General features: G+C 42.4%; 1 protein-coding gene across 4 annotated transcripts in view; it reads right to left on the bottom strand.

The window, feature by feature from the left end:
• DCAF6 (DDB1 and CUL4 associated factor 6) overlaps positions 1 to 25,801 on the bottom strand; it is a 76,163-nt gene that overhangs the window by 30,917 nt on the left and 19,445 nt on the right. For 2 of the 4 annotated variants that reach the window (XM_071564093.1, XM_071564103.1), the window contains exons 3-11: positions 25,197 to 25,289; positions 21,979 to 22,164; positions 18,762 to 18,875; positions 17,723 to 17,858; positions 15,562 to 15,776; positions 13,084 to 13,177; positions 11,623 to 11,742; positions 11,148 to 11,393; positions 807 to 866 (exon numbers count right to left, since the gene is read on the bottom strand). In XM_071564093.1, the coding sequence (XP_071420194.1) occupies positions 807 to 866; positions 11,148 to 11,393; positions 11,623 to 11,742; positions 13,084 to 13,177; positions 15,562 to 15,776; positions 17,723 to 17,858; positions 18,762 to 18,875; positions 21,979 to 22,164; positions 25,197 to 25,289 (1,264 nt within the window). The remainder of the gene's footprint in view (positions 1 to 806; positions 867 to 11,147; positions 11,394 to 11,622; positions 11,743 to 13,083; positions 13,178 to 15,561; positions 15,777 to 17,722; positions 17,859 to 18,761; positions 18,876 to 21,978; positions 22,165 to 25,196; positions 25,290 to 25,801) is intronic. The other 2 variants (XM_071564112.1, XM_071564122.1) reach the window with 2 other exon arrangements.

Genomic DNA, 25,801 nt, shown 5'->3' with positions numbered 1-25,801 from the left:
AGGGAAGGCTCAGTGGGCACAGGGAAGGCACAGGGAAGGCTCAGTGGGCACAGGGAAGGCTCAGTGGGCACAGGGAAGGCACAGGGAAGGCACAGGGAAGGCACAGGGAAGGCACAGGGAAGGCACAGGGAAGGCACAGGGAAGGCACAGGGAAGGCACAGTGGGCACAGGGAAGGCACAGGGAAGGCACAGGGAAGGCACAGTGGGCACAGGGAAGGCTCCCAAGGGTTCTTCCCACCCCAGGTAGTGATCCTACACAAAAATACCAGCACTGGTTTGGCACAAGAGGTGTAGGACAAGGGTTAAGATGCCCCAAGTGCCACAGGTGCTCCTCAGTTACTCAAAGTACAAAGTAACAAAGCTGCACATCTCTCTTAAGGTTGCAAGATAAACTAATTTTGCTTTCTGTGATTAAAGGTTATTTCAGTCTTGGTATTTGCATTCTGATCCAAGCAGAACCATTCAGGAAAAAACAAAAATGTTCAAAGAATCAGTTTTAACTTGCATTTTAGAAAATGATTCTGAAGGTGAGTAGAGCACATGAGACATTTACTGTACCCACACTGAACTGCAGTAATTGCATTAAGGACTGAGCATAGCATGGCTTTGGAAAACAACAATTAACCTTCCTCCGTTACTCCTAATGAGAATTCAATAATTAATGAGTTTCCAGCAGATCTGCTTACAGAACTCTACTTTATGCAGATGAACAGCATTTTGAGCCTGTTTCTCATCATGAGAGGCACTGTGCAAAGGAAGCATTGCAATCACTAGGGCTGGGATAGCACATCTCCTGTCACACGCACCCTGTGGCTCATCGAGTGACATGGATCCAAGCTGTTTGTTAACCACTGCAGAAGGAGAATCTGAAACAAAAATGAGATTTCAACTTAAAACAGAAGCAGCAGAGACCTGCACAGCAATGTCACGATCATATGTTAGTTCAAAGTAAAAAAAAAGCAGTAATATAAGGAAGCTTTGGGTTTGTTTCATGAGCAGCCAGCCATAAGTGCATTTGCTGGGCATAACAGCAGCAAAGCCACTTGTTTCAAGGCATGATTTATTCTTTGGACAGCCTGAAGCTTGCTGAGACCTTGATATTAAAAATGCCTGCCCATTAGCAAGGATGTTACTCTGTTCTTCCTATTTCTAACACTGAGAAGTCATGACTTGTAAAGCCTTTGCTCCAACTGCCAAATGACACTGTTATTCCAAACCACGTGCTGAATGTACATTGCAGAATATTTATACTTCAACAGAAAATACTCAATGGCATACCAGCACCTTCAATATTTCAATACTGCTTTAATAATAATATTTTAAAGCGTCAGAGCACCAAAATACACCCCACTTGTGTGAGTCTGACAGTTCTGCATTCCCAGATGCTGTTCTGAGGCACCTCAGGACCCAGGACAAGCCCTATGGGTTTGTCACAGCACCACACCAGTCAGGCTTATAAAAACACCAAATGACTCACAGGAATAGATGGATAAATAAATAAAATAATCAACCCCCCAGCAGTTAAGTGCACTTTCACCCCAGTCACTGCCAGTAAATAACTACCACCAGCACTGCATTCATTGTGCAGACACATGACAGATGCAACATTCAGTATCTCTGAGAGCCTGTTTGCCTTGTCACCCCTGAAGACCAGATCATATTTCTGTATTATCTCAAGATGAGCTGATGTACAGAAATGAATGCAGTATTTCCAAGATGTTGGCTAGACTGTCATGTTTTGGTTCCACTTGCTAATCTCCTGTTATAAACAAATTCATCCTAAGCTAAAAGGATTTAATATCCTGTATTATAAACTGAGTCACAGTCCATCAACATCACAGCGTGCTCCAGGAATTTTAGCAGAGACTTAAATCCTCTACAAGGAAAGCAATGAGCTTACACACTCTCCTCTACAGGGAGCTCCTTCCAGGTCTGGGCCAGCATCACCAGTGTGCTCTATTTTGTAGAACAGCCATGAAGTTGTCAAGCTGATTTGAATATCCCTCAAGCAACACTCCCCTCCCAGCCACTGGTGCAACAGAGTCAGCGTGTTCCTGCTCACACTGATGCCCAAGCACAGGGAAGGGGGAAGGAGCAGAGAACAGAGCCCACAGGAGCTGAAGCAGTTTGGCAGCTGGCTGGTTTTGGTAACTGGGCTCACACAGTTCATTTCTGTAACTCAGGAACATAAAATTGCCTCTGTTCTGTCTCCTTGGTCCAGCCCTGCCCCACCTGGCACCAAACACACCCAGGGCAGACCACAGAGTTTACCATCAGGATTCAGATGGGATGCAGCTCTTAAGGATCAGACTTGTAACATTCATATATTTAACTTTGCAAAGCAAAGTGTGCTCTGTGTGATGTCTAAATTAGGAGAGAAGTATTTATAGTGGAGTTTTTCCAGTGGAGTAGTAAACCACATTTTAGACAGTAAATCAGAGCAAAAGGCTGATGCCTCATGCCATGAGATGATCTCCTTGTACTGCAGCTGACTTGGCACAGGGTCAGTCCCTGGCTCTGCTCTCTGACCCGTGACAAAGGTCATGGCTGGGATTGTGTCAGAAGTGCCAGAGGGAGGGAGGGCCTGTGCTGCCAGCTGGGCATGGCACAACCCTGTGGTGCCCAGTGTTGCTCTGCTCCTGCACTCCAGCCCTTCCCCTCAGTCTTCTGCCCTGGTTTAAAAGGCTGCCAAACCTTCCACAGGCCTGGAAAAGCTCATCTCATCAGCTCTTTAACTCAGACCCAGAGGAGCAGAAGAAATATGACTGAACTAACATAGTTTTATTAGAAACATAAGAAACTACATTTACTAACCCTACCAGCACTTCTAATTTTATTAACACCTCACACTATGCAACAGGAAGTGTTCTACCATGTGCATCACTGAATCACAAAGTGGAAATGAAACTTTCTGGGCAGTCCATGCCAATACAGGCTTAAACCTCCCACATCTCACTGTTACCTTGATGTCTTCATACAACTTTATGAATGCATTTCACTTGTAATAAGAGACTATTTAAACAAATATCCTAAACATTTGAATTAACACAGTTAAAAGAGCTCAGTTTGTGGCAATTTTAAACTCACTTGTTTCCTTTTCCAAGTTCCCTGAAGCCACAGATCACCAGCACCCCTGGAAGTGGCACTGCAGTCTGGATAACCATAACCACAAAACCAGCCTAGAGAAGTTCAGGTAAATGCCTCTTTTTTTAATATATGGCTTTGTTTTGTAAAAATTCTGAAAAAAAATACTTTCATAATTTCTTATAAAGCTTTGGAAAAAAAAAGTATTACCAAAACTGTGCCATATAGTTAAAAAAACAAACAAAAATCCAAACTCTTACCTGAGCCTTCCCAGGCTGGGTCTGCATCCCAGTGCAGTTCACCACTGGTTGTAATGTCACCAGTACACTCTAAACTGGAGCACCACTTACAGAGGGAACTGAAGAGTCATAAATTTGGGGAACCTCAAATAGAAAATAGAAGATAATTTTAAGGTCAGTTACATGCTGAAGGATCTTGCTGTAGTTTGGGGAATCAGCACCTGACTCCATCAAAATATTAGCATGTCATCTTTGTTGTTCTGGTTTAAAAACATTTCCTCTTTCTATCACTTACTCCGGGTCAGTCAGGTCTGAAGCACAGAGACCTGTTCTAAAAGTCCCAAACACAACACATAAGGTGGACTTTAATCTAAGAAATTAAATACTTGTGCTAGCAACTATGAATAAGTGCTTTGCACAGTGAATAAGCTCTGGCCTTCAAACAGACACGTTTCTACATCTGAGTGTTCAAAGGGAGTGCAAACAATCTAGTAAGAAAAACTACAGTTCTTCCCATGTTCTTCTCCAAAAGCTTTAACACAGAAATGAAGGTTTCTGTTCTGCCTTAAAGACACTGACCATAGACTTGTGGAACAACACAAGATTTAAAAAAAAAAGGCAATTAGCAGCATAGGTTCTGCAACATCTATATATCTTTTATTCTACAATAAATGCAGCCTAAATCAAATCTTTTTCCTGAGAAAAGAAAGGTTCACATGAATTTTTGTGGGTAAGATTTTGTGTACTGACCACTACAGGAACCCTTAATGCCCACTGATCTGCAATACTTTTTCTTTTTCACTGCAGGATTGGCTGGTCCATGCTGCTGTAACTTCTCAACTTTGACTTCCTAGAAGTCCTCCAAAGGAGCAGCAGTGCAGGTAATGGTGATGCACACCTGGCACATCCAAACAACACATTAGAGAGGTTTACTTGCTTTGTTGGTGGCATTAGCACAGACATGCTGCTGTTTAAACACTGCCCAGGATCTAAATCTTGTGAAATGCCACAAAAATGTAAGTAAAATACCATCAGCTTTGTGGGAGAAAGAATATAACAAAAAATCCTCAATAAACAAATAAAAAATTTACCACAGCTATCAAAATTTACCATTTGCTATCAAAAAAACCATGAATCCATTCAATACTAAGCAAAGGCTTGAAGACAAAGCAGACCTGAGAGCTGCAGCATCCAGAATTCAGCAACATTTCACAGGGCTCATGAGAGGCATCACTGAAACAAAGTCTCTGCCACCTGAGGAAGCACCACCTTTCCCAGTGTCACACACTCAGGTAACTCCCTTTCATTTTCAACAACAAACTTCTAACCATATTTTTCTAAACAATGAAGGTTAATTACTACAGACAGAGCTTACAAATCCTCATGGAACTACCACAAGTCCTTAGGCAGGGAGGCAGAATAACCACCACACAGCCTAATTTTCTACTCAACCTTAAAAGCTTTCAGCCCTTGACATTTCCCAACTAATACGTGCCTGAAAACTGAACATCTGCCTCATGACAGAGTGACAAAGACAACCTTGCAGATTAAAAAAAATATAGATACTGTTTCTGTATAGCAATTTATTATTTAAAAAACCCTCCAACACCACCAAACCAACAACTTCCTTTTTCTCCCACCTTATTTCTGAAATGTCAACTTACCACAGGGTGAGAAACCAACTGTGTTTATGGAGAACAAGAGACCAAAAATCTGCAGCTTTGCTTTCCCAAATGAACAGATGTGAACACACAACTTCCAAAAATACATCTTGGGAGTTCAGAAAAAGGAAAAAAAAATAACTTGCATAAAAAGAAATGAACAAGTCAGAGAATATTTCCATGTCCAGAGTGCAGAAGTCTTATAAAGTAAATAACCAATGGAAAGGATTCCCCAAGCCAAAGAAATGAGCTTCACTTGTTCCCTCCCACAGTAGGGGAGGGAGGAATGCAATGACAGAAGCTGATGAAGTGCAACAGGAATTTCTTGTATTTACACATACAAGTAGAAAGGAAAGGGCAATGTGATCTTTTATCAGATTTCTTGAAGAATAATTGACCAAACAAATTAAATATTTAAATTCGAATTCCTCATTTTAAATCTTCCACCGAAGGCAAAAAATTCCACCCATGTGCAAACTCCAAACTCCAAGAGGCTGTGATGGAAGTCCAGACTTAGTACAGGACACTCTGACTCCCAGACAAAGCAACTGCTCAGCTTAAACCTCCAGAGCTGTGAATCCTTCACAGTGTTGGCCCACAGGCAACTGGGAGGGAAAACATCACTCTGCATTCTTGAAGGAGCACTAAAAGAGAGGGGTGAGACATACCAAGTGAAACCCAGGCCAAACACACACCTCAGAGGCAGTAAAATATTCAGAGACAAACCTCCAGGTGAAAATTTACAGGTGTGGTTGGAACCACTTTGTCCCCAACCTCAATTCAATGGGAAGCAATTTTTGTTTTAAAACAAAAGATCTTTTAAGCCATTCTGAAAAGAAAATGGAAGATCAAGATCTGATGACTGTTTTAGTTATCGTTTTGCCTCTACCAATACTTCTCTTTGAGTTAGTAAGGTTCTGATGTTCAGTTTGCTAAAAAAAGGCAAACACTGGTAGCTTTTCAGTAGATTTTTTTGCTGCTGTTGTTGTTGGTTTTTTCCTGGTAGGAAACTGCAAGGACACTGTTTTTCCTGTTCTTCTCCTGCAGCTAACAGGCACTCATGGTTGCCATCCCTGGGATAAGCACATATCCTTCCAGGAGTTCCTGGTTTCCAAGCATTCTGAAAACTCACTGCAGAGTTTTCTAGTGAAGAAAGTTAGTCAAAATTCAGCAATTAGAGGATTAGCCACTGTTACATCAAACTGCTCTGTGAGGCTCCAGATACAGGGATGGACTGGGCCACGCAGCACAGCTGAGAATTTGACACAATCCTTGGAATAAGTAATTCAGCCACATCTCAACTGTCACAGAATTCACCCACAGAAGAAACATTGCCAGGCAGGACATCTCAGCCCAAAACCTGCTGCTTTTCACACACATGCAGCTCACTCACTTCACATGGTGCCATGGCAGAGTTGGTGCTTGAGGGTTTGCCTCTGCATTCCTAGGCATGCTTCTACCCTCACCTTCTCAAATATGTTGTTAGAAACATATCTGAGGCTTTCTTGCAATAACTTTTAACTCAATGAAACAAGAGAAAGAGAATGGCAAAATAAAAAGTCATTCTGCTCAAAGGAGAGCACTTTGGAGGACTTATGTTTAAGTATTTTCACTCTACTTACTGTAAAACCACAGCACTTAAGAGTGTCAGAATTCTGTTATACTGCATTGTCACTCTGATTTAGAACAAGAGTGCCAGAATTCTGTTTTACTGACTTGTCACTGATTTAGAACAAGAGTGTCAGAATTCTGTTGTACTGAATTGTTACTCTGATTTAGAATAAGAGTGCCAAAATTCTGTTTTACTGACTTGTCACTGATTTAGAACAAGAGTGCCAGAATTCTGTTTCCCTGAACTGTCACTCTGATTTAGAATATCTGCTCACCCAAAGCCAAGTCTTTAATGTCACTTCTGGACACAATTAACAGCACAATAAGATTTCAAAAGATAGTTGTTATTCTCTATTCAGGACACAGCAATTTCCTGCTGAGCTGCTCCAACAGACATTGCACACACCTGACCCCATGCACCTGAACACCTTGTCCATCCACCATCCTTTAACCCAACCATGTTAGACCCATCCCACCTGTCAGTGCAGCTCCTTCCCTGGCCCTGTGATGCTCAAACCCCACCACATGCAAGGCAAGACAAGCAGCAAAGGCGTCAAACCGCCCTGGTGTGGAGGAGAAGCATCTCAGCCAACACAAACCACAGCTATGCTGGAAACACCTGGGCGAGGCACAACCTGCTGCCTGAGGGTGCTGTGGGGGGCCCTGAGGGCAGGACTGGGCAGAGCAGGATGGTGCCTGTGGTGGTGCTGAGCCCTCTGCCAGCTCCCGCTGCCTCTGCTGTTCTGCCTTCTTAAGCCTCAGGCGCTGCAGCCCCCTACGGATTATTGCTAGCTCGGGGCCCAGGAACTCTGGGAACAGGCAGGGGAAACATGAAAGGGTGTGAAAAACAGCAGCGTGGGACACACAGTGTAGAGAACAGAGAGAAGGGAGAAGCAACAGGTGCTAATTGTAATCACCGTGGGGAAAAAATGTGAATAATTTATTAACATCCAGGAATTATGAAATAGAATATTGAAATTGGTTTTTCTCCCCAAAAAAGCACTTAAACGTTCAGGATTTGTGTCATTCAATGCAAAGCCCTCCCCATCTCCAACAATTAAACAATTTAATAAAGAATTATTTAACAAAAATAGATTCAGCCTGACTGAGTCAAGGCAAAGCAAACACTGAACAATTCGTTCCTAACACACAGAACAAATGAGCACATTTGGGGTGTAAAACTATGAACTGTGGGTCCCTGAAAACAGGTAAGCTCCCAAAATTAATGTGGTAGCTTCCTGAGTGGCAAAAAAAAAAAAGGAAAGGCACAATTTTGATCAAAATAAACCAGTGCCAAAAGTAAACTTGAACTGTGGAAAGAGGTGGCAGAAAAACAGCTGAACAAACCAACAAACCCACCCAACTGTAGCATGAGCTCATTTTTAATTGCAGACATTCCCAGTGGATGGGGATTCAGTCTGCAAACACTGCTAAGTGGTCCTACAGAGAAAGTGATTTATTGGATCATAAGCAATTCTTAGTGTCATCCTCTTCATAGATTATTCCCTCAGTTCCATCTTCAGAGGCCTCACTGTTTGCATCATTTGGTCTTTATTCATCTCTCAGTTACACTGTTTTGGCATGTACCACTTCGCTGCCTGATAAACAGTGTTTTTCCAAACTGCCATAAAACTCCATGTCCAAGTAATCTTTTATTCTTTCCCTCTCTCTGCAGATTTTCTCCATCCCCACAAGTGCTGTCCAGCAAAGGCCTCTCCTCCTACAGCACAGTTTGTGTCTCTGTGAGCAGGAACTGAGCACACTGACCTGAACCACTGCTGAACTCTCCTCCTCCAGGACACGGGAGGGTAGAGAAGGTAATTCAGGCTCAAACATTCACAGCAAAAGCTCTGGCTAGTTCTGCTATGAACTCCTTGCCTACACCTATCCTGAAAGGATTTGTATCAAGAGCACTCTGAGATATTTTGCAGGTTTGAGGCAATGTGCAAAGGAAAAGAAACCAAACTGCAATGTTAAAATGCCAGAGAGCAGGACATTGGCATGAAGGATTTCATGCCAACAAAAGCTTGGCAAAGAGTCTCTAACTCTTACCCACACAGTGAGGCAAACAAATTGTAGATTTTCTTTTATAAACAAACCCAAATTGAAAATCCAATAGTTGAAAAGTCAGTGGCAAGCACCAGTTAGTATGGAATGGTCCTGAGCGCCGATGTCCCCAGTCTGATGCCATTCCTGGGAAAAACATCCTGCCACTTCATGGTTGGTAGGTATAACAAAATATGGTTAAAAATATGCACTTCCTGAGAGGAAGCACATCAAAGAGATGTGCTATGAATAGTTTTCATGTCCCATGAATGCTTATGGAAATTAGAAATCCAAACAGTCTAGAAAATGCTTTTAAGGAAATTTCAGTGATGCCTAAAATTGGTGTTTTCAGTATCTGCTGCTGGTTCAGTTCCACTCAGTGCAGACACAGCTACAATTTCAGGTGTGAAAGAACTACAGTTCAAAATGTAAAGACATAACTCCTGTCCTGAAGGTGTTCAATGACACCTTTTAACACATTTCAGAATATCTAAGCAAATGTTTATTTTGCCAGCGAATGGAGTGAGGAAATAGAAATGGAAATAAATAAAAACCAGCTATTGCCACTTTCCCATTCGAAGTTGAGAAGCAGTTACCTTGTATCAGAACACATATTAGGCTAATTTGTACTAATTAGCCAATTGCCCCTCTGCATCCCCTTCCAGATGTGTATCTGGAATTTTATTTATGGGGAAAAAATTATTACATTTTACTGTTTGTTGTATCTGATGTTTATTAGAGGTTTAAAACATCAGCATCTTAAAACTAATGTAAAAAATAATTAAAGCTTCCACTGAATGGTCCAAGCAGAGCAAGAAAATAAATCTGCTATATTTTTCCTTAGTGACAAACATGAAAATCTCCAGCCATTGTCCTCATAATTAAAAAAAAATATTCAAATGCCCTGACAAACAGGCCACTGAGATTTTGCACTGATCTTGTGGTTTATTTGCAACTCACTCAAATGTTCCAACTTCTAGGACAGAAGACAAAGAGATTTATCCCACCAAGCTCTAGCACTGACCCATTTTGGTGCTGACTCTATTTTGAACATGTACTTTGTGTCTTACTGTTTTCAAAAGGTGATTCAGGTGCAGAAGCTCCAAAGCTCAGCACGTGGCTTGTTTTTGGGAATATCACACCAACAGTGCATTGAACTGCAATCCTTGTGCAGAGGGATTGCTGTTCTAAGGGCAGGATTCCCAGGAGAGCCCATGCTCAGTCCAGGAACCCACAGAAATGATTCATGGAAAGCTGTTCACAAGCCTGGATTAGGAGTCCATGCTCTGATTCTACAGAAGTCATTCCCTGCAACCACACTCTTCATTTGCTACAACATTGAAACTTTATCTACCACCACTTCATACAAAATGGAGGCTGAGAACCTCTTGCTTTCCTTTTATTTTCCAAAATGCTTCCCCAGGCATCCACCTTTACAACACACCCTTATCTGTCAACAAAACCACCACCACTATCCCTTTCAAAACTAAAAATGCAGGGAGTCTGAAGTCCAAAGTAACACTGGGAAAGAGGAAATGCTCTCAGAGAAGAGCTGGATTAAGAAATAACAACTTCATGCTAGCAGAATAAACTTTTACTTAGAAATTCAGGCAGATTCAGAAAAAGATATTTTTCTGGTCACCACAGAGTCCTTAAAATGCAGGCTGGAAAATGCATCACAATTCCCAAAATGCTCTCTAGTTTCAATGGCATAGCTGACTAGTAAAAACATAGGTGACTAAAAGCCTCTGATACTAATTAAATTCTAGTCAAATATTCAGCTCTAAAGGCTGTGGCATCTTTTCCTGCATTGAGGTGGAAAAGGTCAAATCAAGGCATAAGGTGCTCTTTTACCACCCAGATTAGTTTCTGACACTGAGAGTGGGACACACTTTCTTCTTTTTCCCACAATAAGAATGTAAGTCTGTATTAAATACAGATTAATTTCTTCAAGATATACAAACTTAAATATCAATAAGTAGTGGAGTTTATTAACCAGTACAGGAATGTCAAGGAAGGTGAGCCTTGTCTACCCAGATACTTTTGAGAAGCCAAAACCCAACTCTGCTGACTGAAAAGCTGAGGATGGAGGTTCCTCCTGAAGGAATTCCCTAATTCCTGACTGTCAGCCCCAGGTTCTGCTGTCCATGGCACTGATGTTGCTCAAAGCCAAATGACAGTGGGAGAAGCCAAGATGTTACTGACACTCCATGAAGAGAACAGTAAGTTTAAATAAATAAGCAAAAGATTTTTATCTCTACTCCAAATGACAATACTGGTTGATCCCCTTCCAAATTTCTTTCTCAGACAAATCTATACAGTTGATGTTTTACTCTGCCTTTAAACCACAGCTGTGATCCCTTGGTAACTACAAAATATCTGGTCCCATTGAGGATGTGCAGGGAAGAAAAGAGACCATGATCTATTAACCAAAATATCCTACAATAGAATCCTCTCCTATGGAAAGCATTTTTCATAAACAATGACAAGATGGATTTCTTCTCACCAGAGGGGTGCAGCACAGGTTGAGTTGAGGCCCCCAGAGAAGGCCTTTGTTCATTATCAGGAGAGGACAGTAATGAAGTTGAAGGGGGACTTTCTGTTGAAGACGATGTTGAAGGAGCTTGAGCTGACATTGTAGAGGAGGAGGATGATGGGAGCTGCTCAGAACCATCCACTTCCATTGCAGTTTCTGGTTCTGTACTGGGTGGCATGTTGTCAGCAGCAGGAGCATCTGTCTGGTTAGTCCCACCTTTGGTTAGAAACAAAACAAAAAAGCAAGAGAAACAAGAGCCCAAAGGTAAACTCACTCTGTCTCTAAACATCTCTCTGCATCACCATTCCTGTGGCAAACAAAGGGCTCAGTTCAGAGAGCACTAAGAAGGTTCAGTTTACACCCCAAAGGCTGATATTCAAGGCCTGTACATCCAGTACCAACACACTTCCTGCTGCCATTATTACTCTGGAAAAGAAGGAATCACCTCTGGAGCGTGACCGGCCTCGCCCTCGGTTGCTCTGTGCCACTTCACTGGCCTCCTCGAACCACCTGGACAGCATGTCCGACATCCTCTGCATCAGGGACACGTTGGGGCTCTGCTCCCCTGGGGACAGGCAGGGCTGCAGGTTAGTGAGGGCTTTGCCAGGGTGGGCATTTCCCCCTCAGTTCTTCCAGGAATGGAGAACACCAATATCCCCTCACTCCCCAGGAAACAGTGTCCCTCAGCCTGATCCCAGTGCCCTTCCTGTCCGATCCCAGTGCCCTTCCCATCTGATCCCAGTGCCCTCCAGCCCGATCCCAGTGCCCTCCAGCCCGATCCCAGTGCCCTCCAGCCCGATCCCAGTGCCCTCCAGCCCGATCCCAGTGCCCCTGTCTATCCCCATTCCCATACTGCAGGACTCTCTGCTGGGATCCCTTATTCCCCTCCTGTACCCCAAAGGGAGGAGCTCTGACCTAAAACCCCCCAAAAAAGGGACTGCAACAGCCAAAGACAACAGACAAAGGTGGTTCCTGATGCCACGGGAAATGTTATCAACAGGTTCAAACTTACTGAAACTCAGAGGCAACAGAACTACATGGGGATTTTAAAGGAACAGATGGGAACACACCCTCTAAGGTTTCTAATCCAGGAATTGCAAACACTGTGGGGGGAACCGACAGACCAAGGCAAGGACAGACTTGTGTCCTCTCCCTGCACAGCAGCTCCTGTTGCCTGTGTCAGATACAGCACCCTAAAACACAGGGAGCTCTAGTCCGGCACAGCTGGACACTTCTGCCTTGGAGAACCAGGAAAATGAGAAAACTGACACAGAAAACTGGAAAGGGAAGTTGTAGAAAAGGGAGACAGATCTGAGGGAACTCAAAGGGAATACTTGGAACCCTGCAACATGTCAGATATAAAAAGAGGAAGAGTCAGATGAGTGACAAAGCACCCCCTGCCCTGCTGGGGGATCCCAATCTCCGACACTTCAAGCACAGCTTTGGAAATGCTGTCTACTGAAAGCCAAAAAACATGAAAATATGAGCATAAAAATGTCATCCTGTGTGACTAAATGACATTAAGGCAGTGAAAGAGACAATATTAGAATCCTATTGCTTTGAATTCCAGTCTCCTAATGCAATCATTAAAGAGCATTTAATTTGTAACTGGGATTGCATATGAGCTTTGACTACAAAAAAAAGAATTAAGTGCTTGTGTTACTCCCTGACCAATGACAATGAAATAATCCCCCCTTTATTTACAGCAGCTCAACTGAAGCAAAATAATTTTTCTAGTAAGAATATTTTCAACTTAGACATTTTTAAAAATCATTGTACAAAATTCTAAGAAAACCCTCTTAAGACTTGGCTGATTCTGAAAACATGGATGGTTCAATCTGAACCACATATTTCAGGAACCCTTCAGAAAACTGGAAAGCAAACCCCCAAAGTGCAAATGCTTTACCATCTCTCTCCCTCTCACTCTCAGGCCTTGCCCTCGGCCCCGTGTCCGACCAGTCCCCTCTCAGCCTCAGGCGCTTCACAGGGGGCTGGCGCAGCTGGGGGAGAGAAAAAAGGGAAAGATTAAAAATAAATAAGAGAAAAGCATCATTGATGTTGGGCAGGACAGAGTTCTAAGTCTAAATATAAATGCAATATCATGATTTTATTAAGTTACATCAGTTTGTCAGCAAGAAATGGAAGGTCAGTCACATGTTCAGATCGACAAAGTCTTAACTTCACTACAACCTAAATCAACAACCCCCAGAGCTAATGCAGCTTCTATTTAATGCAATACTAACTTTATTATCTTAATTGAGGCAGCAAACAATGATAATTAAGGTCTTCTGCACTCAGCCTGAATTCTGCAAAAATATTCACCTCTTCACATTAAAAACAAGATGGAGTTTCATGAAATTTGGATTTGCAATTAAGAAATAGGAAAAAAACCAGGCACTAGCAAAGCAAAGAAATTTGATGAAAATAAACTCCAGTAGATGGAGTTTAATGAAATTTGGATTTTCAATTAAGAAATAGGAACAAAACATGAGGCATTAGCAAAGCAAAGAAATTTGATGAAAATAAACTTCTGTTTATTTCTTAGCCTCTTTCAAAATATTTTATAACACTTTTTTTTGCAGCAGGAAGTATGAAACAAGTACAGTGTAGGGAGTGTTACTGTCAGTGACTTGCAGAGGAACAGCCACTGCTTTGAACACTCAGGAAGGCAGCTCAGAGTCTGAAATTCAGTGTACTGGCTGCATATTGCTGGCTTAAACAAAAAAAAAGTGAATAATGTGCTGACAATTCCCAACTAACTGCAAAGCCCCTGTGGTGAAAGCAGATTAAAGTGTTAACTGCCATGAGATTCAGGGAGAAGTCTTTGCATTTCTTCTACTCCACACAACACAAAGCCAGGCTGACATGAAAGCAGCATTTAAGGAAAATCATTTGGCAGGAAAAGATTACAGGACACACTCTGTGCCTACAAAATAAAAGGAGACATAAAATCTGTTACTAACAGGGGGTCACAATCCTCTCTCTCTTGTAACTGGGCAGCCATTTCTCCACCAAACCATTTCCCATCAGGTTAATGTTCCCCAGGAGAAAGGGAGAAGTGCAGAATAATTCAAGCATCCCATGTTTTTCCTGAGCCCCTGTTGCCCCTCCTGCCCCACTCAGACATTCTCCCTCGGTCCTGTGGGCCCAACCCCTTCTGCCCAGCAATATTTGTGCCAGAAATGGAGCCCAGCCATGGCAGTGGCTGAGGCAGCACCAGCCTGACCTGTGCCAGGCTCTGGCAGGACTGAACTGCTCGGAGCATCCTTTCAGCTCCTTTGCTGCAGCAGCAACTGCCCAGTGACCAGGTCAAATCACATCCCATTTGCTTCAGTTCTGCTGAGATCTGACAGGTGTGGGGTGTACAACCCCTTTAGCAGTTTTATATACACAGGAATAACAATTAACTGTTAGACAGAGTTACAGAGCAGGGGTGGGCACAGGAGGGTACAGAGACACCTCCTCTGTGCTGCAAAGGCTGGACCCAACCAACAGCTGCTTTAGGGATAACAGCAGAGACACAGACAAAGCTTTTAAAAGCAAAAACACACTACACTGCCCCAGTAACAGAAAACACATCGTGTCAAATGTGCTGGAACATGTATGGAAAAAGCTCCAAGTAGAGTCTAAGAAAGAAAGAAGAAAACATCAACATGATGGCTCTCAGAGCAGAGAGGATGAAGAAATCATCATCATCATCATCATCATCACATTCATGCACCAGAGCAGGGAGCAGGATGCTCACAGCTCCTTGGACACTGCCCTGCAGCCTCTGCCTCAGGAACTCAGGATACAGAGGAGTCTGGGGAAGGGGGAGCAAAACTCCAGAAGAAAGCACCAGTGGAGTTTGGGGGAGAGACATATGAGACCTTACTGTAGTTAAAGCCATTTTTTTTGTATTGATCAGAAAATTTCGACTGGAAGCATCAGCAACATTGTGGCTGAGCTGACAATGAAGTTTTGGTTACACTGCAGGAAATGTTAATGCTGCTCAATAACAGCAGCTCCTCTCCTCAGCCTAGACATTAAATGTCATTAAATGGTAACTTGTAAGAAGGAGCATTAACACTGGATTTCAAGGAACGTGGAAAATAGCAGAGCCCAGAGCTCAAAGACAAGAGTGAGGTGCCAGCCCTGCTGGCTCACAACCCAACACTCCTGGGGATGCCTTCTCTTCTCTGAAAGGGAAACCACACAGGAAAGGAGAGCAGAGGGACAAAATATTGCAAATAAATACATATCACAAATACAGAAATTTTGTGACACAACCTGTCACATCTTAGTCTGTGACCAGCAATATTATTTTCAAATTAAAGGGAAATACAACTGATTGTGTTTCTTGAATATAAAACACAGAATATAAAACAGGATTTTAATCACTTGCCTCTTCCCGTCTCTCCTCAGCAGAAGGAACTTTGAGTTCTCGTGCTGTGTCATCCTTGGGGTCAAACAAATAGATGTAATCTGAGGAGTAGCTGACCAGGATCTCTTGGCCATCCTCACTGTAGCACAGGGAGGTCACTCTGCAGGATTTATTATTGAGATGAGGAGGCACAAAACGTGCCACCATTCCCACTGTGCCCCTTCCAGCATAATTCCCTGTTTTGGGAAGGAAAGGAGGGGAGGAGGAAGAAAAAGAAATGACACATTTACTGTTGTGAATTTCCAGCAGCTTCAATAAATTCCTCATTTGATATCCAGCAAAAGGCAATCAGGGAAAAGCAAAAGGTAAACAAGGAAAAGCTGCACATCCTGCAGTGTCTGCATTAAATTTCATCCGAAAAATGACAGATCTTACTCCTCTTTTATGTTTTTGTTTACAAATGCTATGTAAGTATAAAACAGTAGCTGAAAACACAATGTGAAGCTCTAGAATTCCAAGTCTGTGAGCAGATTAAAGTTACCCACAAGAAGCTCTAATACTGAGAAAACCAGACTGTCCCCAAATCCCCTAATTTGACAGGTAACAGTTCTCCATGTGGTCTCTCTGTGCAAGTCTGTCCTTGGCCACTGACACGTTCAGTTTCTCATCTCACACCGTGTAAGGAAAATTTTAAATGAAAACCAAGTTTGCTCACAGTGCAGAATACTTCACCTTAAAAAACCAAACAAAAAACCTCAAAAAAAATCCACACAAACCCAAACAAACAACAGAACACTGTACTAATATATCAAAAAAATTACACTCTTCACATCATGTCTTTGCTCTCCTGTATTGTATAGGGCAGAATACTCCAATTCATCTTATTCCTGTGTTGTTGCAATACAAGAGCACACACACAGGACTTGAAGTCAAGGCCCAGAGTCTGTTCCTCAGGCAGCAATCACAGAGTTTTGCTGCAGGGCTCTTACTCAATATCAGTCTGATGAGAGGGGCATTTTTCATTTTTAGTCATATGTACATATTTAAAAATAAATACATATATTTATTTTTAAGTCATCTTTAGTGTTCTCTTTCTCCCCCACCACCATCAGCAACAGGAAAACACTGCACAGAATGACAGATTTTGTGTCCCTGATTATTGGCAGGAATGTGTGTGTTCATTCCCACGTGCCCAAACAAACCCTGATCACTCACTGTAGGCAAGAGATATGTTGGAATTATTACAATTACATAACACACACTAATTTTTTTAATAAAAGCACCTGAGGCAACTCAGCTTTCACCTGAAGAATTTGGGGCTTTCCAGTGCCATTATGGCACATACAGAATAAGAGTAAGAATAGCCTGGAGAAGAGGAGGCTCAGAGGTGACCTCAGCACTGTCTAGAACTGCCTGAAGGGAAGTTCTTTGCAGAGAGAGTGCTCAGGCATTGGAATGGGCTGCCCAGAGAGGGGGTGGATTCCCCATCCCTGGAGATTTTTAAATGCAGATTGGCCGTGGCACTGAGTGCCATGATCTGGTAAAGGGACTGGAGTTGGACCAAGGGTTGGACTTGATGATCTCGGAGGGCTTTTCCAACCCAACTGATTCTATGATTCTATTCTATGAAAGGTGAGCACATTGCAGGAGATTGTGGAGCTCCTGAGATCTCTTCCCATAAGGAGCAGGAGATTTCAGCATAGGAGGGTACAAGGAGATAAGAATTTAATTACAGTTCAGGCTGTAATCACTGCCTTTTTGGAATACTGGAATCAGGTGTTCCAAGACAAAAGAAGAGACACTACAAAGTATCTTTTCAGTATTCACAGACTGAATTACAGATTATTCCGAGCTGGAAGGGACCCACGAGGATCATCGAGTCCAACGCTTCAGTCAATGGCCCACATAGGGAACTGAACCCATGACCTTGGCATTATTACAATCAAGTTTTAACCAACTGAGCCAATCTCAGGGTCTCATTCTAAGATGCACAAAGAGGTTAAATTTACTTAAGTGAAGATTTCTGCTTTGGCAAATATTAGAGTGAAATGACTGTTATCACAGACCCAGCTCCCAGAGCACAAACCACACCTGAGGCAGAGTCACCTTTCAGCCATCCACCACCTGCTTGGAATAAATCGCCCCTGGAACTGGGAGGGTTTGGGCTAGAACAGCCTCCTACCTGTGGCCCTGGTGCCCAACATCCTGCGGTCGTAGATCCTGACAGAGCTGTCGGAGCACCCCACGGCCAGGTAGAAGGGGATGGGGGGACAGATGGCCACGGAGGTGGCAGCACGGCGGCAGTTTATCAAAATATCCTGCAGCAAACAGAAAGGGCAGCACTCAAATCACAGCTCTCAACACTGGCAGGGCAATTCTGTTCTTTATTTGAGGTTTGGGGAAAACTGAGTGTGGCCCTGAGAAGGCAGAGCATAAATGTGGTACTGGGAAAGCCACTGCAGGGAGGAAAAACTTCCTTCCAGAGAAAGAAAATGAGCTCCATATCAACTGAAAAGGAATCCAACCCGAAGCACAGGAACAAGCATTTAAAACAGATAAGCACAGATGTACAAACTAACTTGAACTAGGATTTTGCTTACTGGAACAGGAACTGTTGGGTTCTAAATACACAGAAACAGGTTAAATTCATTAAAGGACCAAAACAGGTTTCATTCATGGGCAGAAAGAAAGAAACCCCTAGAACTGGTAAATATGCATAAAGCAGAATAAAATTAACCAAGAGTAGAGATCCATACTTTAGTAACACGAAACCTGTTTCTGAACTCCAAGCACCAATGCCTTACCTTCTGGGGAGTAACACAGTGAGCCAATATCCCCCATTCCCAAACCTCTTCTTACAAAGGATGCTCAAGGACATGATTTTCAAGGCTCATTTTCTGTCTCCCACTCTGCTCATCACAGAACTAACAGAAACCAGACCAAGAGACTCAATGCACAACCTTCTCTATCCTATCTGAAGCCTCACACCAAAGTTTATCAACTAAAAGATGCCACAGGACATATTCAAATCAGAAAATAAAAATAATAATAATAAAAAAGACTCCCCAAACTTTTATTGTTCCTTGGGAAACATGTTGTCATCTCCACCAAGGACCCTGAAATCTATTACTTCTAAAAGCCTTACCAGAATTCATACCCTATGTTTGTATGATGTACAGCTCTACATTTAGATCATCTTTATTAAAAGATTTCACTCTTACATCTTTACAATCTTCCTTTGTGCAACTCGTTTTGATTCGAGTGTCGAACCATCTGACAGTGCCATCTTCACCACAAGAGAGGAAAGTATAGGGGTCATTTGGGACTGTCATAATCTGCAAGAGAAGGAAACAAAGAAAAAATAAAAGCAAGAATGCAGCCAGAAATATAAAAATAAAAAAAATCAACGTTTTGAGCAGCAGTACAGACTGAAGCAATCATTGCTCAAGTCAAGATTTCTATCAAAATAAAGAGGAAACCCCAAAAATGGTGATATTTCTTCATTTTCAAGCAAAGGTTTAAACTCATGAAGTTAAAAGAAACTTTTAAACGTCACATAAGATTAAATATCTGGAGGTCAAAGCTTCCAGTTATTTCTGTTATCTTTTAACATGCAATGTACATTCACTGCAATCAGTTTTCTGATAACTAATCAATTTTCCTACAATAATTCAACAAAAGCTCAGTTTATTCTCTGTTCAGAAACAGAAGACAAACAAAACCCCAGAAGAACATTTAAGCTCAAGAAGAACACACTATAATGTATAAAATCCTTTATAATAACTTTAAAAAAGAAGTTTTCTATTGAACTTTAAAAGCATACAGTTATGGGATTGGTTTTCTCTAATTTAAAATATCAAAGTAAGAGTTGCCCATAAAAGTACATTCTCCCTCTGAAATGCAATTAACATGAAGGGCAATAAAGAAAGGCTTTTGGCTGAGTGAAAATAAACTTGTCATGGCCCTGTGTAAATAACATATTCTTCACAAACATGTCTCAAGAACTTCTCCCTCTCCTTACTCTACTCTCACCCAGAATTAAAAACAACTGCCCAATTATCCCAGAGTTCATCACAATCTGCACAAATTCCCACATTCCTCTGCCCCACTGGATGTTTTCAGACTGGCTGGAGCCCTCACAAACTCCAAGCTTAAAGAGCAGCACCAATCCAGACCACATTCAAATTTAGAGTTAGTACCTCAGGGGCAGCTTTAGCTTTTGTTATTCAGAGAACCCAGTGAGTCAAAGTTCTATATTTAATCTGATGATGTGGCTGCACAGCTGGGCAGGAGCAGCACAGTATTCAGAAATTATCTTCCCACTCCACAAACCTCTCAGTGACAAGGTTGGGTTGGGTCAGAACCTGAATCTCAGCCATTGGCTTAAAACCCTCTGCTATTTACTCTGTTTTCCTGTGCCAAGGCTCAAAAAAAGGTCTCAGTGATACCAGCATTTAATGTTCAAATGTCAGAAACAGAATTTATAGCCTTTACAAAAACTACTTCCCAAAATGCAGTAATGTTTTTGAAGAGAGCTCAGATTTAGGTATGTTAAACCTCAGTGCAAAACTAGATAAAAAATAACTTCAAAAAGAGACACAGTTGGTAAAACACTCAGAGTCATCCAGGGATTTTGATATCCCTTCCATGAACTGTGTTTAAAAATTATGAACAACCAAAACTGTATCACACTACTGTCCTCCCAAACAACAATAATGCCCCTTGTTGATGTAATAACATTAATAATTAATAAAGCTGAATAAAAATCATCCCAAACAAGACCATTCTCACTGTGAGTACAGCAGAGAAATGTCCCTGCCCTCGACTAATGACTCTGAAAATCCCACTCCACTCCCACAGCAGTTACTGCTCAGTTACAGCCACTCTGCAGGAACACTTTCTGTCTCCATACACTCCAACTTATTTTTGGCAGAGATTTTAAAATATTTTGTTCACTTACCATGCAAAGAAAGAGATCTAAAAACTTGCTGTGAAATCTGAGCTAAATAGTCAAAAAACTAATGGATTGGGGATTTTTCCCCATGTGTGTACTGTGGAACTGTTAAAAAAACCCAAACAAATAAATAATTTTTAAAAGGGAACATTTATGACCTAAGAAGAAAATAGCAGCAATTTTCTATTTTAAGCATGCCAAGGTTTACAAGCAGTATGTTTTGCTGTCATTAAAAAACATAAATAGATCAATAAATCTTATTATCTTCCTGACTTAAGTAACACCTTCCTTCTTCACTTGCCTCATTTATATGAACAAAACTTCCAAGGGAGGACTGAAAATACTGTTGTTGAATTCACACAACAGAAAAATTGCCTAAAAGTGCAAACACATTTTTCAGGCTAAGTTGTTCCCACATGCTGAAATAAGCACTTCTTAGAAGGATTCAAGTTGTGAAAAAGGCATTAAACTGCTGAAAGGTTTGGGGTGGGGAGGAGAGGAGGGAAAAATAAAAAATGCCAAACAGCCACTGGCCCAAATTCCCAACCTCCTTCAGGAAAAAATCCATAACACAACTTGGAATCATGAAATCAGCTGGGTTGGAAGAGACTTCTGAGATCATCCAGTCCAACCCTTGGTCCAACTCCAGTCCCTTTACCAGATCATGGCACTCAGTGCCATGGCCAAGCTCAGTTGAAAAACTTCCAGGGGTGGGGAATCCACCCCCTCTCTGGGCAGGCCTTAAATTAAACACCTTAACTTGAATCAGTTTGGATGTTGATTCAGTAGAGATGAATTCAGACATGCACAAAAAGTGGTCTCACCAACACCACCTTTTGGAGAGTCCTCCACTGAATTTAGGCAGCACATTTCTGTGTCAAACCCTACTCTAAGAGCAAAAAACCAACCCAAACAAATTCAGACAAGGCAGGAGGAAAGTTCAGAGAAGAGCAATGAGGCTGGAGAAGGGACTGGAGCACAAGTGCTGTGGGGAGAGGCTGAGGGAGCTGGGGGTGTTTAGCCTGGAGAAGAGGAGGCTCAGAGGTGACCTCAGCACTGTCTAGAACTGCCTGAAGGGAAGTTCTGGCCAGGTGGGGGTAGGTCTCTTCTCCCAGGCACTCAGCAATAGGACAAGGGGGCACAATGGGCTCAAGCTCTGCCAGGGGAAATTGAAGTTGGAGAGCAGAAGGCAATTCTTTGCAGAGAGAGTGCTCAGGCATTGGAATGGGCTGCCCAGAGAGGGGGTGGATTCCCCATCCCTGGAGGTTTTTCAGCTGAGCTTGGCCGTGGCACTGAGTGCCATGATCTGGTAAAGGGACTGGAGTTGGACCAAGGGTTGGACTTGATGGTCTCAGAGGTCTTCTCCAACCCAACTGATCCTATGATTCTATAACTCTCACCACAATAAAGTTCCCAGCCCTCTGGTTACAGCCTTGGCCAACACACAGGGCAATACTGGCAGGGTGGCAGAGGGGCAGCGGTACCTCGTAGGTGGTGCCATAGTGGCAGGTGTACTGGCACTGCCTGTTGGTGTCTGCATCGTGCTCCACGTTGGTGTAGAAGATGACACCATCCCCCGAGCAGGAAACAATCTGCCTGTCGTTGGTGCAGGGCAGGAACTTGGCGCTGAAGATGTTGGCCCTGTGGCCCGAGCGGATGGTGGTGAGAACCTGGGGACAGGCAAAGGGGAGACTCAGGTTTTCCCAGGAAATCATGACTGGGACAGGCAACAAGGGAGGCTGGGGCAGCTCAGGATTCCCAGGAAATAATGACTGGGAATCACAGACTCACAGGCTTTTCTGAGTTGGAAGGACCCACAAAGACCATCGAGTCCAACTCTTAAGTCAATGGCCCACACAGGGGATTGAACCCATGACCTTGGCATTATTACAGCCAAGTTTTAACCAATTGAGCTGATCTCAGGACAGGCAACAAGGGAGGCTGGGGCAGCTCAGGTTTCCCAGGAAATAATAACTGGGACAGGCAAACAAGGGAGGCTGGGGCAGCTCAGGTTTTCCAGGTAATGACTGTGAGAAGCAAGGGGGAGTCTGGGGCAGCTCAGGTTTTCCAGTAAATAAAAACTGGGAAACAAGAGCACTGTGGGGTATGAAAGCTGAGTGATGCACAGGCTGCAGTGCAACACAGCACAGCCTGTCCTCAGACCCAATAATTCCTTCTGGGAACAAAGCGGTTCCACTGGAGACATTCTGAGGCACTTGCACAAAGTTGTCTGCAGAATCAAAGGCCTGGGATGCACCCGCCCCTTGGTTCTCAGAGGGTTTTTAGGTATCACGACAGGTTAGTCCAGAGGGATGGCAGGGCAGCCAGCAGGACAGGGAGCAGAGCTTTGGAGCACCTGGGATATTGTTAGTCCAGAAGAACAAGGCATTGTGACTCAAGCCAACTTTATAGCCTTTAAAAATTGATGTTACTCTTAAAATAAACTCACTCTAAAAAGAAGAGCTGAAGTTTATAGGGAAGGATGCTTTGAAACCAGCCAAAAATAAATAAACATTTAAGATGATTGCAGGGCAATAACCAAGACTTGACTCAGGGAATGTCATTCATTGCAGAACAGCAGAGAAGCTCATGATTTACTTCACCATCACAGCTGACTTTAACCCTTTGTGGTGACCCTTTACCCTTCCCAACATACCTTTCAGACTATCCAGACTGAAAAAACTCTCCCTGTGCTTTCCTGTGCTCTGCTGAACATTCTGTTCTTACCTTATTTCCCCCACCTGCAGCACTCAAACCAAACTGCATTTTCACCACTTCTTTTAGGAAAAAAATACTTACCAAGTTGTTTACAGTATGAAAATTACTTCCAAATCTCCACTCAATTAACTTAATCAAAGAAAACATAATGCAAATGAAGTTGTTCTGGCAGTAACAGCTCATGCCTAACATTTCAGAGGTGCTATTTCCCACCTTTTAAATAATTCACACAAAGGAAGGTTGACAGTGTATCTGCATATTCTGAATGGCACACAAGGCTTGCTATTAAAAATAAAAATTGTCAAAATAAGGAAAAATAATCCATTAATTTTATTTCAATAAATTTCCCTCTTCTTTGAAATTTGTTCAGATCTCTGCCTTTTACTGAAAACATTTTAAAAAAGAGAAATTAGGGACTCTGTCTCAAAGAAGAACTCAGAAGAAGTCCATGAGGCATCCTAGATCAGATGGCAGTAAAAGATGCCCTGAGTCAATCCCACAGAACTACAGGACAGTTCTGATACCACTGTGCTTCCCTTTCCTGTATTGACTCCGTTACTCCAGCCAGAGAAAATCAGCCAAGCAGCTGTAACAGTCATTAAAAACCACTTCTCTGGATATTTCAGGAACAACACTGATTACTAAACCTTCTTTCTGGTACCTGCTGGTTTGTAATTGCATTTGCATGTATTGGAGGGGAAAAAATTAAAAAAAAATCCATCTCCTCCTGTGCTGGTACATAAAATAAATAACTAACTGTAAAAATAAGAAAACAAGACATCTCCCACATTCCTTGTTAGGTTTAAGTACAGCAATGGAAAAAACCCAAACCAAATTGTCCAATGAAAGCATAAAGTTAAATTGCTTCATCTATTAACACAATACATTTTAGTATAATAATTATATAACAAGATAATGATGTAGTGACTCTCCAATAGCGAGATATTAAAACAACTCTGCACAATAAATAATTCTTAATATCCTTTACCTGCAGGGAAAGTTCTCACTCTGCAGGTCTCTCCAAGAAGACTCAGTTTGGAATATCCCCACCCTCTCCTCTGTAGCTGTCCCAGACACCTCCTTCTGCAGCCTGAACCCCCAGGCCAAGAGAATCCAAGTGCAACGACACTGATCTGAGCTTTGCCAGACTGACAGCAGGAGTGGGAAGGAGGAGATGCAGTTTGAAAGCTCTGGCTTTGTTTGGGCAAGTGAGGGAAAGGGCCTTACCCACAGGCAACACTCCAAATCACTGCCATGTCCCATCAAAACCCTTCAGGAAAGCAAAATATCGCCTTCTGTTTGAACTCTCTTCCACAAACCAACCACACAAGTTGGGTCTGTCCCCACACTGAGCTTTTCATCATTCAGGGTTTAGTTCTGAAGCTCTGGGAGAGAGGACCCAGTTCAGAGCAAAGTATGGGACACCTTATGGATCCAGCAGGAATTTCTGGAGCCCATCCCCTGCCCTGGAGCCCTGGGGGAGGCAGAGACCTTCCCAAACCTGCTGTCAGAGCAAACTCTGCTCCATCCACACCCAGGGACACCCAGGGCGACATGATCCCAGTGGGAGTAAAGGATTTAATCACGGCTGACACTTCAACAGCACACAGGGAGACTGCTCAGTGTGTTGCACAGAGCAAAAGCCAACACAGCGTTTTCAAACTGAAGTGAAAGGAAACCCATTTATCTGACAATAAGATTTCACAGGACTTGGTGGCTCCTGTTGCTGTTGTGACACTGAGCTGTGCTGGGACCACGTTCCTTTTGTGCACCGTGAAATGGGATAATTCCTGTGCCCAAGGGATTACAACACTGAGGTTTAAAGCCCTCTGGAGTTTTATTCTCATTCAGAAACATGATAATATCTCTGTGACATAACAATTAATATCTCAAAACTAATATACTGAAAAACATCTTTAATATGTTGAAAAATAGTAACTTACACCTTATTTTAAATTAAGCAAGTATCCAGAAACAAACCTACCTTTCTGCTGTAGGGATTACTGATCACCAGGTTGGTGTCATCTGAACCAGACAAAATATATTCTCCTGTGTCATTCCAACAAATTGTATTCACCTGCATGAATTAAAAAAAATACTTGTGACTTACAGCAATTTTTTCACTATATTAAAATATCAATATTCATCCAACACTACACAAATAGGAGTTCACAAATTCAGTTGAAATGATGTAATTTCTAAGCAGCTAGCACAAAATAAAAAATAAATCTGTGTTTTAAAAACAAATTGATAAGGGAATCCATCCCCTGCCTCACCTGTCAGAACAACTGCCTTAGTAGGATGAATCAGAATGGATTATAAAATCAGTAAAAAACCCACTTTGCTCTTAATCCTTTTCCTATGTTTTAGGTTTTGTTTTATTTTTCTAATTCAAATATTTCATTCTGATCCCAAAAAACCCAAAATAATTTTTGCTTAAAATAAACACCCCAGTTTTAGTTGCTGCTTTAATTGCAAGCTTAGTTGGGGTTCGTTGCAAAATCAGAGTTGGCTGTTCCAGGTGGATCAAAGGGACAACAACACCCTGATATATCAAGTGCAGGAACTTCAGGGGAGATCTCTGTGGTA

Source organism: Pithys albifrons, chromosome 1 (assembly GCF_047495875.1).
Source record: "Pithys albifrons albifrons isolate INPA30051 chromosome 1, PitAlb_v1, whole genome shotgun sequence".
Lineage (NCBI taxonomy): Eukaryota > Metazoa > Chordata > Aves > Passeriformes > Thamnophilidae > Pithys > Pithys albifrons.
The sequence above is the reverse complement of the archived record's forward strand: the minus strand, read 5'-3'. Positions and strand labels throughout refer to the sequence as shown.